General features: G+C 37.0%; 1 protein-coding gene across 10 annotated transcripts in view; it reads left to right on the forward strand.

Annotated features, from left to right (window-relative positions):
- Positions 1 to 14,061, forward strand: part of ATXN2 (ataxin 2) — a 121,809-nt gene that overhangs the window by 50,617 nt on the left and 57,131 nt on the right. For all 10 annotated transcript variants that reach the window (XR_015722330.1, XR_015722329.1, XM_045776816.2 and 7 more), the window contains exons 6-9: positions 8,743 to 8,867; positions 10,319 to 10,410; positions 11,121 to 11,318; positions 12,773 to 12,951. Coding sequence is in view for 8 of the 10 variants with exons in the window: in XM_045776816.2 (XP_045632772.2) it covers positions 8,743 to 8,867; positions 10,319 to 10,410; positions 11,121 to 11,318; positions 12,773 to 12,951 (594 nt within the window). In the remaining 2 variants the exon portion in view is untranslated. The remainder of the gene's footprint in view (positions 1 to 8,742; positions 8,868 to 10,318; positions 10,411 to 11,120; positions 11,319 to 12,772; positions 12,952 to 14,061) is intronic.

The following is a 14,061-nucleotide window of genomic DNA, read 5'->3' on the forward strand; positions in this document are numbered from 1 at the left end:
GGCATTTTAATATCCTTCTAAAGTATAAAAAAACAAAATCCCAAGTGTTAACTTTAAAAATAAGGCCCCAATGATGTTTATACAGTGAGAGAAGTCAGAAGCACAAGTAAGGGAGTTAAGTATAAAAGCACACCTACATATAGGCTATTTGAAATTCTTTTAAAATAATTAATTTACCTTAGGTATTGTGTATGTTGGTAATACATGCATTTTTGGATTTATATCTAGGTATACAATGTGTTCGTTTGTGAAGAGTAGTATCAAATCAGCTTTGCCTGAATTCAGTTTGAAACCGCAAGATTTAAAGATACCATACCTTTGAGATTAATTTATTTAATTTTTGTGCTAACCAGGGTAAAAACACCCCCCTTTTTGCTTGTGGATCACAAAACTCATTTTCTTTGTTCAGAGCCCAAGAGGCAAAGATAGGATTAATTGGTTCTTCTGTGAAAAAATGACATCCTTTTCTATTAAGGTAGGAAATTTTTTTTAAAGATTTTTCATCATTTTCATTATTATTATTATTATTATATATATATTTTTTTGAGAAAGAGAACAGAAGTGGGAGAGGGAGAGAGAATCCCAAGCAGACTCCAGTGTGGAGCCCAAGGCATGCTCAGTGTGGGGCTTGATCCCATGACCCTGAGATCATAACCCGAGCTGAAACCAAGAGTTGGTCACCCAACCAACTTTGCCACTCCGGCGCCCCCAGGAAATTATTTTTAAATTACTTAAAATTCTGAATGAAATTTAGGAATGCAGGTGATTGACTTTTTGTTGTGTTGGTCTGTCCTATCTTATGGAATGTCGTTAGGTGTCACATGACCGCCACTCACCAGGGTGTTCGCCTTCGCGTTAACCTCTCCAAATGCTGGAAAGTCACAGTTCAGCCACTGTTGGCTTTTATTCTATTTACACAAAAGACTCTTTTCTTTTTTCTTTTCTTGTCTTTTTTTCTTTTCAGAGAGAGAACGGGAGATGGGTGAGGGTCAGAGGGAAAGGGAGAGAGAGAATCTCCAGTAGTCTGCGCTGACTGCAGAGCCCATTGTGGGACTCAGTCTTATGACCCTGAGATCATGACTTGAACTGAAACCAAGAGTTAGAGGCTTAACCAACTGAACCACCCAGGCACTCCCCTACACAAAAGTCTTTTAAAGGCAGGTGTTTGGTTGAGAATTTTAGCTTCTGGGACAAGAAGAGATTATAAGCAGGGATGATTCTGTCGCTTGTTTTGAGGGGTATAGGCACTGTAGAGATAGATCTGGTTTCTGATCCTACCTTACCATGTTTGAAGTCAGGAGGGGCTTTTTTTGTTGTTAATAATTTATGCTAGCTCTTCCCAGTTAATTCTCTCCCCAAAATTTTCCAGGTAAGGGAAAAACTTTGGGAGTGACTTTTATGGATCTAACCTCAAAAACTTGAATTTTGTGGTTATATAATGTCATCTCCATGGTGTATCAAATAACTGCTTGCAGCATTTTAAATATTAAATAGTTCTGCTTGATACGCCCAGAATTAAAATTAGAAAATAGTTATGGTCAGGGTGCCTGGGTGGCTCAGTCGGTTGAGCGTCTACCTTAGGCTTGGGTCATGCTTCTCCTTCTCCCTCTGCCCCTCCACCCTGCTTGTGTGCTCTCTCTCTCTCTTGCTCTATTTCAAAGAAATAATCTTAAAAAAAAAAAAAAGAAAATAGGTCCAGTTATTCAAAATGGACAGAATCTACTGCTGCTTTGTTTTGTAGGCAATGCTGTTGTGTGGTGTATTTTATAACTGTGACTTCTTGGTATTTAGAACAGAAGGGTATTAACCTTTGGAATGCATTCGAGTTTCTGTAGCCAACTTAACCTTCACTCTTCTACTCACTTTCCTCTTGTCTCTTACAGGACTCTCTGACCTTTCCCTGGCCTTCTGTTTTTTAAAATGGAAAAATGGGGTCATTTATTTGATCCTCCTCTCGCCTTCCATTTTTAAACTGTCTACTGGATGTGGCTGGGGAAAATCCCATTGTGGTGCTGGTTAGTTAGGAATATAGGGTGGTCTTGTCTCTAGCTTTTGCTGGAGCTTCAGGAGAGTTCAGCAGACTTTCTTTACCTGTTGCTACAACCTTTGTGACCACCCTCTCTGGTCCCTTGCTCCCTCACCTGATTTCCTTCATCTACCATGGAATGCTCTTTTCTCCCTGCTTTTTAGAACATAAGGCAGAGTCCTTAACCTGGATCCATCAATTCCCAAATAGTTCATGGAGAGGACTCAGGGCATTGATAAACTTGGATGGGAAATAATTTTACATCTTCCATTAACCTTTGACTGAAATTTAGCATTTTGGGGCCCTTGACTAACTCAATCAGTGGAACATGTGACTCTGATCCTGGGTCCTAAGTTCAAGCCTCACTTTGGATGTAGAGATTACTTAAAAAAAAAAAAAAAAAAGAAATTTAGCATTTCTTCCCATTAACAAACCATTAGTATTAGTATCTGTGACTTTAGCACCCCTAGAACTTAGTTAATTTCATATCACTTATATAGATACAGATATCTTAAGATACTACTTAAGAGGGGCGGTTGGACACTCATCTCTATGGGGCCGGTCACTGCTGCCGTTCTTACCATTTTGTTGTACAAATTAACTATGAACTAATGGAGTCATAGCTCTCCTACCATGCTCCTTTTCTTACCTATGATACAGGATACAGATCTGAATTGTTACCCTTATGTGAATGAAAAAGGATGATTTAAAATCTTATTTCCAAGAGAGATCATTGATTAAAAATTAACTTCGGACATTGAGGAGAACCCAGTACTTAAGAACCATAATCTATGTTAAGGGGTTTAGCCCAGGTGGGGTTGCAAGTTACACTATAGCTTTTATTTTTTCTAGTGGATCAATAAAATTGTTATTTAAAAAAAAAAAACCTTTTTTAAAATTACAGTCATTATCAGGGACCTAGGTGGCTTAGTCAGTTAAGTGTCTGCCTTCGGCTCAGGTCATGATCCCAGGGTGCTGGGATCGAGCCCTGCATGGGACTCCCTGCTCTCAGGGAGCCTGCTTCTCTCTCTCCTCCCTCTCCTCCCTGCTTGTGCTCTCTTGCTATCTCTCTCTCTCTCTCTCAAATAAATAAAATCTTAAAAAAATAAAATAAAAATAAGTCATTAAATTTGCAGTTAGATCCTACAGAGTAATGTGTTTATAAAGAAGTACGTGTGTTACTGTTGCACTGATTTGGTTTTTGAGATTTTGATAAGTGCATTTCCTTATAATTGGTTTCCTTTGATTTCCTGTGTATTTTGTGCGTTGAAATCCATAGGCTCCCCCTATGCTTAGGGGGTCCATGGATAAAAGAAGAAAGGTTAAGAATCCTTAATCTTGATAGAGGTTCCCTGTGCCCCATCTCCCTACATTTCTCTCTTTATTATTTTTATTCTTTTTTAAGTAAGCTCTGCACCCACTGTGGGGCTTGAACGAACTCAGGACCCCGAGATCAAGAACTGCCTACACCACTGACTGAGCCAGCCAGGCGCCCCCCCACCCCCAGCATTTCTCTTTTACTCCTTTTTCTCCCTCTTGCCTGAGAATAACACCTCCACTTGTCCCCTTGTTTTTATTGTTCCTGTCCACGCACCTTGGCCCTTACAGTGTTCATTATCCCCATCTTATTTCTATTTTTTTCTTTACTAGCCTATTTTAATAGTTTGCAGAAATATATGTAGATAAAAACTTTATAAAAAACCTTTAAAAACCTTATCTTATAAAACATAACACCTTAACCTGTAGTATGTGTAATCTTTGTATATTATTATTTGAAGATTTAGCATTTTCAGGGAACACTTTGATTGATTGATTGATTGATTGTTTTGTGTGTGTGTGTTTTTAATTTGAATTCCAGTATGGCTAACATACAGTGTTGTATTAGATTCAGATGTACAATATAGTGATTCAGTAGTTCCATACATTACTCAGTGCTCATCATGATAGGTGTACTCAGTCCCCTTCAACTTTTACTTATTCCCTCACCCGCCTCTGCTCTGGTAACCATCTGTTTGTTGTCTACAGGTAAGGGGTCTGTTTCTTGGTTTGTATGTGTCTCTCTTCCCCCCCCCTTTGTTCATTTGTTTTTGTTTCTTTTTTTTTTTTTTAAAGATTTTATTTATTTATTTGACAGAGATAGAGACAGCCAGCGAGAGAGGGAACACAAGCAGGGGAAGTGGGAGAGGAAGAAGCAGGCTCATAGCGGAAGAGCCTGATGTGGGGCTCGATCCCATAACGCCGGGATCACGCCCTGAGCCGAAGGCAGGCGCTTAACCGCTGTGCCACCCAGGCGCCCCTGTTTTTGTTTCTTAAATTCCATATTTGAGTGAAACCGTATGGTATTCGTCTTTCTCTGACTTGTTTCACTCAGCATTGTACTCTCTAGATCCATCCACATCATTGCAAATGGTAAGATTTCATTTTTTTATGGCTGAATAATATTCTGTTGTACATATATATCACATCTTTGTCCATTCATGAATCGATAGACATTTGGGCTGCTTCCGTAATATGGCTATTGTAAATAATGCTGCAATAAATATGAAAGTGCATATGTCTTTTTGAATTAGTGTTTTCATATTCTTTGGGTAAATACCCAGTAGTGGAATTACTGGATTGTATGGTAATTCTATCTTTAATTTTTTGGGGAGCCTCCATACTGTTTTCTGTGGCTGCACCAGTTTATGTTCCCACCAACAGTGCACGAGGGTAAACAAAGAAAAGAAAAGAAAAAATTTAAAAAATGCAGTGGGGTCCCTGATTGGCTCAGACAGAACATACGACTTTTGATTTTGGGTTGTGAGTTCGAGCCCCACGTTGGGTGTAGAGATTACTTAAAAAAAACAACAACAGAAAACAAAAACCGATGCACAAGTGTTTTTCTTTCTCCACATCCTTGCCAACACTTGTTGTTTCTTTTGGTTTTAGCCATTCTGACAGGTGTGAAATGGTATCTCATTATGATTCTGATTTGCATTTCCCTGATGATGAGTGACGTTGAGCATCTTTTCATGTGTCTGTTGGTCATCTGTATGTCTTCTTTGGAGAAATGTCAGTTCATGTTTTCTGCCCATTTTATAATTGGGTTTTTTTGGTATTGTGTATGTTCTTTATTATTTTGGATACTAACCCTTTGTCATATATGTCTTTTGCAAATATCTTCTCCCATTTAGTAGGTTGTCTTTTAGTTTTGTCAGTTGTTTCCTTTGCTGTACAGAAGCTTTATTTTGAGGTAGTCCCAATAGCTTATTTTTGCTTTTGTTTCTCTTGCTTCAGGAGACATATCTAGAAGAATGTTCCTGCAGCCAGTGTCAGAGGAATTACTGCTTGTGCTCTCTTCTAGGATTTTTAGGGTTTCGGGTCTCATATTTAGGTCTTTACTCCATTTTGTATTTTTGTGTATGGTGTAAGAAAGAAGTCCAGTTTGATTTCCCATTTTGTTTCTTTATGCTGTTCTTTAATATTTTAATAATAATGCTGTTCTTTTATTTATTTTTTTAAGATTTACTTATTTATTTTAGTGAAAGGCAGCATGAACAGGAGGGGCAGAGGGAGAGGGAGAGAGAATCTCAAGCAGACACCGTGCTGCTTGCAGAGCCCCACACGGGGCTTGATCTCACAACCCTGAGATCACGACCTGAGCCAAAACCAAGAGTCAGACACTCAAAAACTGCACCACCCAGGCACCTTGAGAAAATATTTTTAAAGTTTTTGAAAAAAAGTCAGTATTCTTAATTCATCAAAACAGAACAATAACAAGTAAGTTTTTAAAAATTGATCTAGAATTTCAGTGTTTGAGAAAAAGGAGATTTATGGGCAGCTAGGTGGCTCAGTCAGTTAAACATCTGCCTTGGCTCAGGTCATGATCCCAGGGTTCTGGGATTGAGTCCTGCGTCAGGCTCCCTGCTGAGCAGGGAGTCTGCTTCTCCCTCTCCATTTGCCCCTTGTGCTTGCTCTCTCTCTCACTCTTCCTCAGATAAATAAATAAAATCTTTTTAAAAAGAAAGGAGATTTAATTGAGAGAGGAAATGGACAGCTGAGGATTCTGGTGAAGACTTGTGGAAGCACATTTGAGGGTTTCTGAAGTTAAGTCTGATAATTGATTTTTTTATTTTTAAAAATAATTTTTTTGATGATTTTTTAATTTCATCTAGTTTTATGTCATTTTGTGGGTTTAATAAATTTAAATTTATATTTAATTTATAGTATGTCACTAGCATTTTATTTCACCACTATTCTGATCCTTTAAAAAGTTCTCAGACAACTTTGAGTGATTTTTCAGAGTCATAGATGAGCATAATTGGGAGGTAAAAGAGGAAAAGCTGAGGAGCAGAACATATATCCTGTTTCCTGGGTGTGGGGCATTGGGATATGAGAGAGGGAGGGAGAGAGGGAGGGAGCTAAACACTTCTTTTGTTTACCACCAGGTGGCGCCACTGACCCAGGGTGACTAGACCTCTGCCTAGAATCAGAAGGGAAGGTTTTGAGAGCCCATCTGCTGTAGGGGTAGCATAGAGGGGTTTGCAGATCTGTGGACAGGGGGATACTTGTGTATTCTTTTCCCCTCTAGTCTAGAGATTTTGGTAAACTGAATGTTTATAAGGCAGGGAATGAAGTATATGAAGAATTAAAATTTTTATTATTTGATAATTTTTATTGTTTTTTCTTTCTCTACCTGTTATTCCTTCAGAAACAGGTAGCATTTTTCTAACAGCCTTTTTATATTCTTGCAACTTGCTTTTATTATGCTTTTGTTTCTTGCCATAGAGGATAATGGAAAATTAATATACTCTCACATGGCATTAGAAAAATCCACATGCAAAATTCCCACAATTGCAATTAGATTACAGCCAGTTGATTTTCTGAACTTTGCAGAAATCCTGGCTACAAATTGTACTATTTAATACCAGCATTGTTTTTCAAAAATTGCAAACATGAAATTTTCAGAACTTATAGTATTAGATATTGGTAACAGTGTAGAATGAAATATCCAGGTTTTGCTTCCTTCTAGCTAATAGCAATAGTACAGTGTTGCCCTGAAATACAGTATTTACCGGTATTTATAACCAGGGTTTTCCCCAGCATCCTGACTATATAGCCTCATTTTTGTGCTCACTCTCTACTTCTCTTTTTTTTTTTTTTTTTTTAACTTTCTCTAAACTCTTTACTCATCTTTAAAAAGAGACTTTCTTTGGAGGAGGTTTTAAAATCAAGGAATATCATTCTTGATTAAGAGAAACACACCTTTTGTGTCCCCCCCCCCCACCATTACTGACTCAGAAGAAAGCTTTCATGCTAGGTAACAGCATGTGAGTAGTTAATTCCTTTTACAATATTGGTATTGTAAACAGAAATTTATCATAAAAATGTAGTAATGAAAAAAATAGGTTACTTAATAATGTCCTGTTAGTATAGCCTAAATCGTGATCAGGAGGGTAAAACATGGTTCGGTGAAATGTTAGAAGCTTGCTTTTCCACATTGGCTTCCAGTCAGGGATCCTTTTTGATTTTATTTAGAATAATGCTGATAAAAATATATCAATTTGAGAATAGCTTGGTTCAGTCCCTGTCTTCCCTAAATACTTTGGCACACACATACACATGTACACACACACACATGCTATAGTGAGAAAAGTCCATTTATGTGGTTGTGTAAAAATATCTCTTGCTGCTTTGAGCTTTAATTTCTTGGATAAAGAGTATCGTCCTTAGTGCTGGGTTTCCATTTTAGTAAATACTTTATTCACTGAAGTAGTGCTTTTAAAAAAACTAATGTGATTACAACATGAATAGGATCAGCAGTATAAATTAATAATCATATTGCTTTTTGTAGAAGATGACATGACTGGTTTGGAGATTTCCTCTAGTCTAGTTTTCTGAGAAAATAGGGAATTTCAGCATCCTAATGTAAGTTATTATTGATGTTTTCTTGAAGGATTTCACATTCTTGAAAATAAAATGGCAAAACTAATTTTTACCAAGAATTTGTACAACTATAAGGTGATAGTATTGCTTGACTTAGGTGAATGTCACATAAAGCCAAAATTTAGGGCCATTAGTGGCTTCCAGCCGAATGTGGCATTATGAAGACAACAACGGTCTATTAGAACCTCTTAGGGAGCTTTTCTGAAGTGCAGTAAGCTTCCAATAGATGCTCCGTCCTACCTCCAGCTGAGCCTGCTGTTCTTGGGGATCCCCCTTGGTACACTCTTAGCTCTTAAAATTGGTAGCAATGTGAGCCGTGCTGCTCAGGTGCAGGTATGCTTTTATTTCGTGGTTTGCACGTACACATACCCATCCACCCCTAGTTTAGGATGAGAGGAGGTAAGAGCTAGTTAGTTTTGTAGGACCAAGCTGGCTTAAATTAAATTTGCTGGCTTGAATTTCTTATTTTGGTTATCACTTTGCCCACTAGGTGTTATAACACCTATCACTTCTGAAATACAAAATTATTTTTAATACAATTTAATGACCTGTGTGAATACATTAAAACAGTTCATGTGGCTTAAAATTATATGGGAAGAGCATACCTTACTGAAAGTTTTTTGAAGATTATTGTATTAGAAGCATTATATATCTGAAAGCATACCATTAGTGAATGTTATATTTTCTATATCATAATTATTTTTAGCATATCTCTGTTGATAATTTATGTGTGTATTAGTGTCGCCCATTGTCTGGCTATATGATCTTTCAGCTAAGTCCATCCTTTGCAGATGCTTTCACTGACTCTGCTATCAGTGCTAAAGTGAATGGTGAACACAAAGAGAAGGACCTGGAGCCCTGGGATGCAGGTGAACTCACTACCAATGAGGAACTAGAGGCTTTGGAAAATGATGTAGTAAGTAAAGTCTTTTTGCTTAGTATCAGACTGTGGTCATGTGATGTGGTGTGACATCTTACCATCTGGTTTTAATTTAAGTATGTTGTCATCATTGTAGTGGATATATTTAAAGCAGCAGTTTTATTGTCTAAATAGAGAGCCCCCCCCCCCCCCCGGGCAAAAAATACAGACAAATGTTTCTTTGGGATGCTTATGAATGATTTCCACATTTTAAAATAAATCAGAATAAGCAACTTAGAAATTTAAGTTGCAAAGCATGGTAAACTGGAAATACTGGCCTGTTTTGCTTCGAATGCTTTATAGAAAAAGGCAACCTAAGGAAATTAGCATCTTATTTATCTCTTGACCTTATCTAGAGGTACGACTCTTGGGCTCCTTGTCTGAGGAAGAGGTACTCAATATTATTAACATGCATAGTTAAGTTACATTAGAAATAAAGCAGTAAGTAGATTTCTTGGTCTTAAAATTAGGATCATTCTCCACAAAAATCTGCTATTTCTAAAAGCTTTTTAGTGTATATTATTTTTACTTTTCCCTTAACACATCATCTATAAATCAAACACTTAGTAGTAAAGACTATCATTAGGATTCTATAAATTATGTTTCTTAGGTAGAGAGATAGAAAGCAAAGTCTCTTGCCAAAAATGAGTGTTTAGGTAGCAAAATTTGAATTGGATGAAGAATCTTTCATTGAATATTGTGAAGTCTTTATAACAAATTGTCTTTAATGTTTAAGTCCAGCTATAAAACTGAAAATACATAGGCAACACATCATTATTCATTTTCAGACTTTAAAGAATCCGATATAACCTAATGTGGAGGTTCTCAGGTCTCTGCACCACATCACCTATGTAGGATACGAAGCAGGTATTCCTTTTTTACTGATAGTGAGGTGGATAAACCCATAAGTTGCCAGAGAGCATTCTGGCAATATTAATAAAAGTTTAAAACACACCTACAGTTGGTCTCACCTCTGAGAATTTGTTTTTGTCCTGGTGTATCCATAAGACATGCAAATAATGATGTGTAAGGATGTTTTTTGCAGCATTATCTCTGATAGTAAAAAATTGGAAACATCCTGTCAATCAGTAGGGTATGGGTTAAATAGATTTATTGTACCTCCTTTCAGTTGAAACACTGTATTTCCACTAAAAAGAATGGTATTCTGATATGGAAAGTTATTCAAGACTTATTAAAAGACCAATCAAGTTACAGAACAAGAAGATCCTATTTGAATTAAAAAGGAGCTTGATCTTACTGATCATGTTCTTAATGAATCCATAGAGCGCATCTGGAATTATGCCAGAGAAGTTAATAGTGGTTAACTATTGTGGCTGGATTTTGCTATTACAGATGATAGATACTGTTAATGTAAGATATTGATTGTACTTGAATTAAAGAACACAAATACTTTGTCATTTTGAAAAATAAACTTTATTTTCTTCTAGTCTAATGGATGGGATCCCAATGATATGTTTCGATATAATGAAGAAAATTACGGTGTAGTGTCTACATATGATAGCAGTTTATCTTCATATACGTAAGTTTAAAAAATTCGCTTGTATTTAGTTCATTTGTCTTTGATTTTCATCGACTTACATTAGGATGTTGAATAAATTTTTCTGTTGGATTTTTTTTTTTTTTTTTTAACTTTAAGAGGGGGAGGGGGCGGGGCCAGAGTGACAGGGAGAGAGGGAATCCTAAGCGGGCTCCATGCCCAGTGTGGAGCACAACACGGTGCTTGATCTCACAACCCTGCGATCATGACCTGAACTGAAATCAAGAGTTGGATGCTTAACCACCTGAGCCATTCAGGTGCCCCTCTGTCAGATTTTAAGTCAAACAATTGTGTGAAAGAATTAATCCTGTTACTACTTAAGCTGATAAATTCTCATTAAAATGGGGGTAAATGTAGTTTAGTTTACCTATATTCTAATTTTATGCTCTAGATAAATTTTGTTTTTGGTTTTTTTTTTTTTTTTTTTTTACGTTGTAAAAACTTTCAGTTTGCAAGTGTAGGTGTTATGGGAGAATAGTCAATTTAACCAGTTTTGGAAATGTTGCATTCCTCTAGGGAAAAGTGAAACAAAAAAAATTTCTAATTTGGTTTATACATGAGTAGATCACTGTAATTCTTTTATATTTTTATCAGTCCTTCAAACTCTCTAAACTCTCTTAATAGTTGATTGGAACAGATATATAAACTGTGACTTTAAATTTCCTTTTTTTTTTTTTCCCCTCGTGTTTCAGGGTACCCTTAGAAAGGGATAACTCAGAAGAATTCTTAAAACGAGAAGCAAGGGCAAACCAGTTAGCAGAAGAAATTGAATCAAGTGCCCAGTACAAAGCCCGGGTGGCCCTGGAAAATGATGATAGGAGTGAAGAAGAAAAATACACAGCCGTTCAGAGAAATTCCAGTGAACGTGAGGGCCACAGCATAAACACTAGGTATTTAAAGGAAATCATGATGCAGTATTTTGGATACACAACTCAAGGTCTGTGTGAGAAGGTGTATTATTATTATTATATTTCATCTTCCTTTAATGTAGCTTAGATAGAGAATGCAAGTGGAATTGGTTTTATTAGAGAAAAGATTATAGTAATTTTGGAAAGTATTTTTTGAGCATCAGCTCTATGAAGCCAAGCGTTGGAAGTACAGTGATGAGTAAGCCCAGGTTTGGAAGAGCTACTTAAAGAAGAGCGATCAGATGGGGGTATGGTGCACAGAACATAACAGCAGTTCACTAGGACTTGCTAGATTAGAAGTGTGCCCAGAGTGAGAAAGAACTGGCATGTAACCGGTGAGGTCAGAGAACACTTCACAGAGGAGATGACATTTTGTGATAGGATAGTAGCCCTGTCTGCTGCCCAAAAGAGAAGTAAGAGGCATTCCTTGCATGATGAAAAGACATGTGAAAGAACCTGGCCAACCGAGAATAAGGCTGGTTGTTTCATACATCTGGAATACAGGGTGATGTTGAGGGTGCAGTGGTGGCAGCTGGTGATGGAAACTGAGGTAGTGAAGGGTTTGTGTCCTGTTAAAGAGCACCCTGTAGGCAGAGGATGGTGTGAACGAACTCTGGGACATTTGAGAATTGGCTGAAACAAGGAGACCAGTTAGTGTATTGAAATTGTTCAAGTATGAGAACTTGGTAACCATCTAGGCCAGGGCTGGTGAGAGAAAGGTTAGAAAAACCATGGGTGAGCCTGAGGTTTATTCGATAACTAAGTTGATTGATATTTGTATTGATAATGGAGTTAGAAAACATAGAGCAAATTTGAGGGGAGATAGAGTGAGCCCTTTGTTAAATTTATCGCATTTGAGGGGCTTGCAGGTCTTTGATTCATTTATTCGTAAATGTGTTGAGAAACATCTACTACATACCTGGTAGAGTAAGATATAAATTCTTTCTTGAAGACACAGCTTAGAGTCTGATGGTTTGAATTAAAGTGTTGTTCAGTGGGAGATGTTGAGTCTGTGGGACTGGCAGTGTGGATTTAGGATTTGTCAGCATTGCTGATATTGAATGAAAAAACCAACGAATAGCCACAAAGAGAAGAGATCCAAGAGAAAACAAAGTAGAGAAAGCCAAGGACAAAGAAAGTTTCAAGAAAACAGACCATATTTGATAGACTCAGCCATTTAGAGGCAAAGTAGGATGAGAATGAACACAAATCTGTTAAACTTTTGCTTAGGAGGAGAATCTGAGAGAAAGAAAAGGCAAGAGGCTAGACCTTAGGGTAACATGGAAGAATTATGGGTGTTTGGGAGTGAGGCATTTTGGTTTAGTGTTTAACCTTTTTATAACAAGCATTCACTTCTGCCTAAATTACTTTTAGATTTGTTTCATTGGCCTGGTATCTCTTAGGATAAAATGATTTAGAGGATCTCTTATTTTCAGGGAAAATAAATATATTCCTCCTGGACAAAGAAATAGAGAAGTCATATCCTGGGGAAGTGGGAGACAGAATTCACCGCGTATGGGCCAGCCTGGATCGGGCTCCATGCCACCAAGATCCACCTCTCACACTTCAGATTTCAACCCGAATTCTGGTTCAGACCAAAGAGTAGTTAATGGAGGCAAGTATTTTGACCAAATTTGTGAATGTCCTCGATCAAATAAATAGTTTTTTGAATATTTAAGTTTAACATAATTGGTAAGAGCATGCACACCTTCAATGATTTCTGTGGAGTAGTTTTTACTTCAAATCTATTTAAAATTTGCCTTTGTGGATATCAAATTAGTAAAATTAGTGTAAGTCATTGGCATATATGGTATTTAGTGTGGTGAAATACTCACGTATTAAGATGAAGTGCTACATTTAACCAAAGACAGTTCACTTGGCCAAAAAAACATTCCACATATAACGAAATTGGAAACTTTGGGTAGGTTCTCAATTTTAAAAATTCTGGATGATAAAATTACTTAAACATAGTTTATATGGAAAATCCTAGTCTGTGTGAAACACTCAATGGTTAATATAGATTAATTTTCATTAACCGTTTGCACATTTATATTCTTACTTCAAGAAAGGATTTTGAGGTAACTTGCTATACAAGACATGACCAAGAGTCATGTGAAGATGAGGAAAGAAATGTGCTTAAAAAACAATAAAAACAACTCTTAGTTGAAGGGTGGATATTGCAGTTTACCATAAGTACAGTGAAAGAGACTTGCATCTTTAATAGGAAGATACTTTTCTGCTCTACCTCTAAATCCAAGATCGAATATAGCTCATTGGTCATGGATCTTTCGTATGAGTCAGGGATACTGGACTGCAGTACTATAGACAATATGGAAATATCATAGCGATACTATGTTCCTAACCTATGGAACAAAGTAGACATTCGGTTCAAGATATTTAGGTTCAGAAAGTTAGAAAAGTAGAGAACACTAAGTTTCCAATTTCAGTTGTTTCTGTTGAGTCTTTCTCCAGAATTCCTCTCCAAATAAACACTCTTGAGTATTTTCTGTACTTAGTATTGGGGGTGAAATGTCTTTGCTCACTGAGTAAAGAATTTTAGTCATGAACAGAATTTTTCAAGTAAAAAACCTGAAGGGGGCTAGGAAATGTATGATACTCAAGTGTGTGGAACCCTATGGAGAGGAGACCTGGACTGTTTCTTTCCTAAGATTAAGGTAAGTGATATGTAATGTTACACATTAGCTGTATCTTGACCTGTGCATAT

Source organism: Ursus americanus, chromosome 30 (assembly GCF_024610735.1).
Source record: "Ursus americanus isolate L20-20 chromosome 30, mUrsAme1.1.p, whole genome shotgun sequence".
In the NCBI taxonomy this organism is placed as follows: domain Eukaryota; kingdom Metazoa; phylum Chordata; class Mammalia; order Carnivora; family Ursidae; genus Ursus; species Ursus americanus.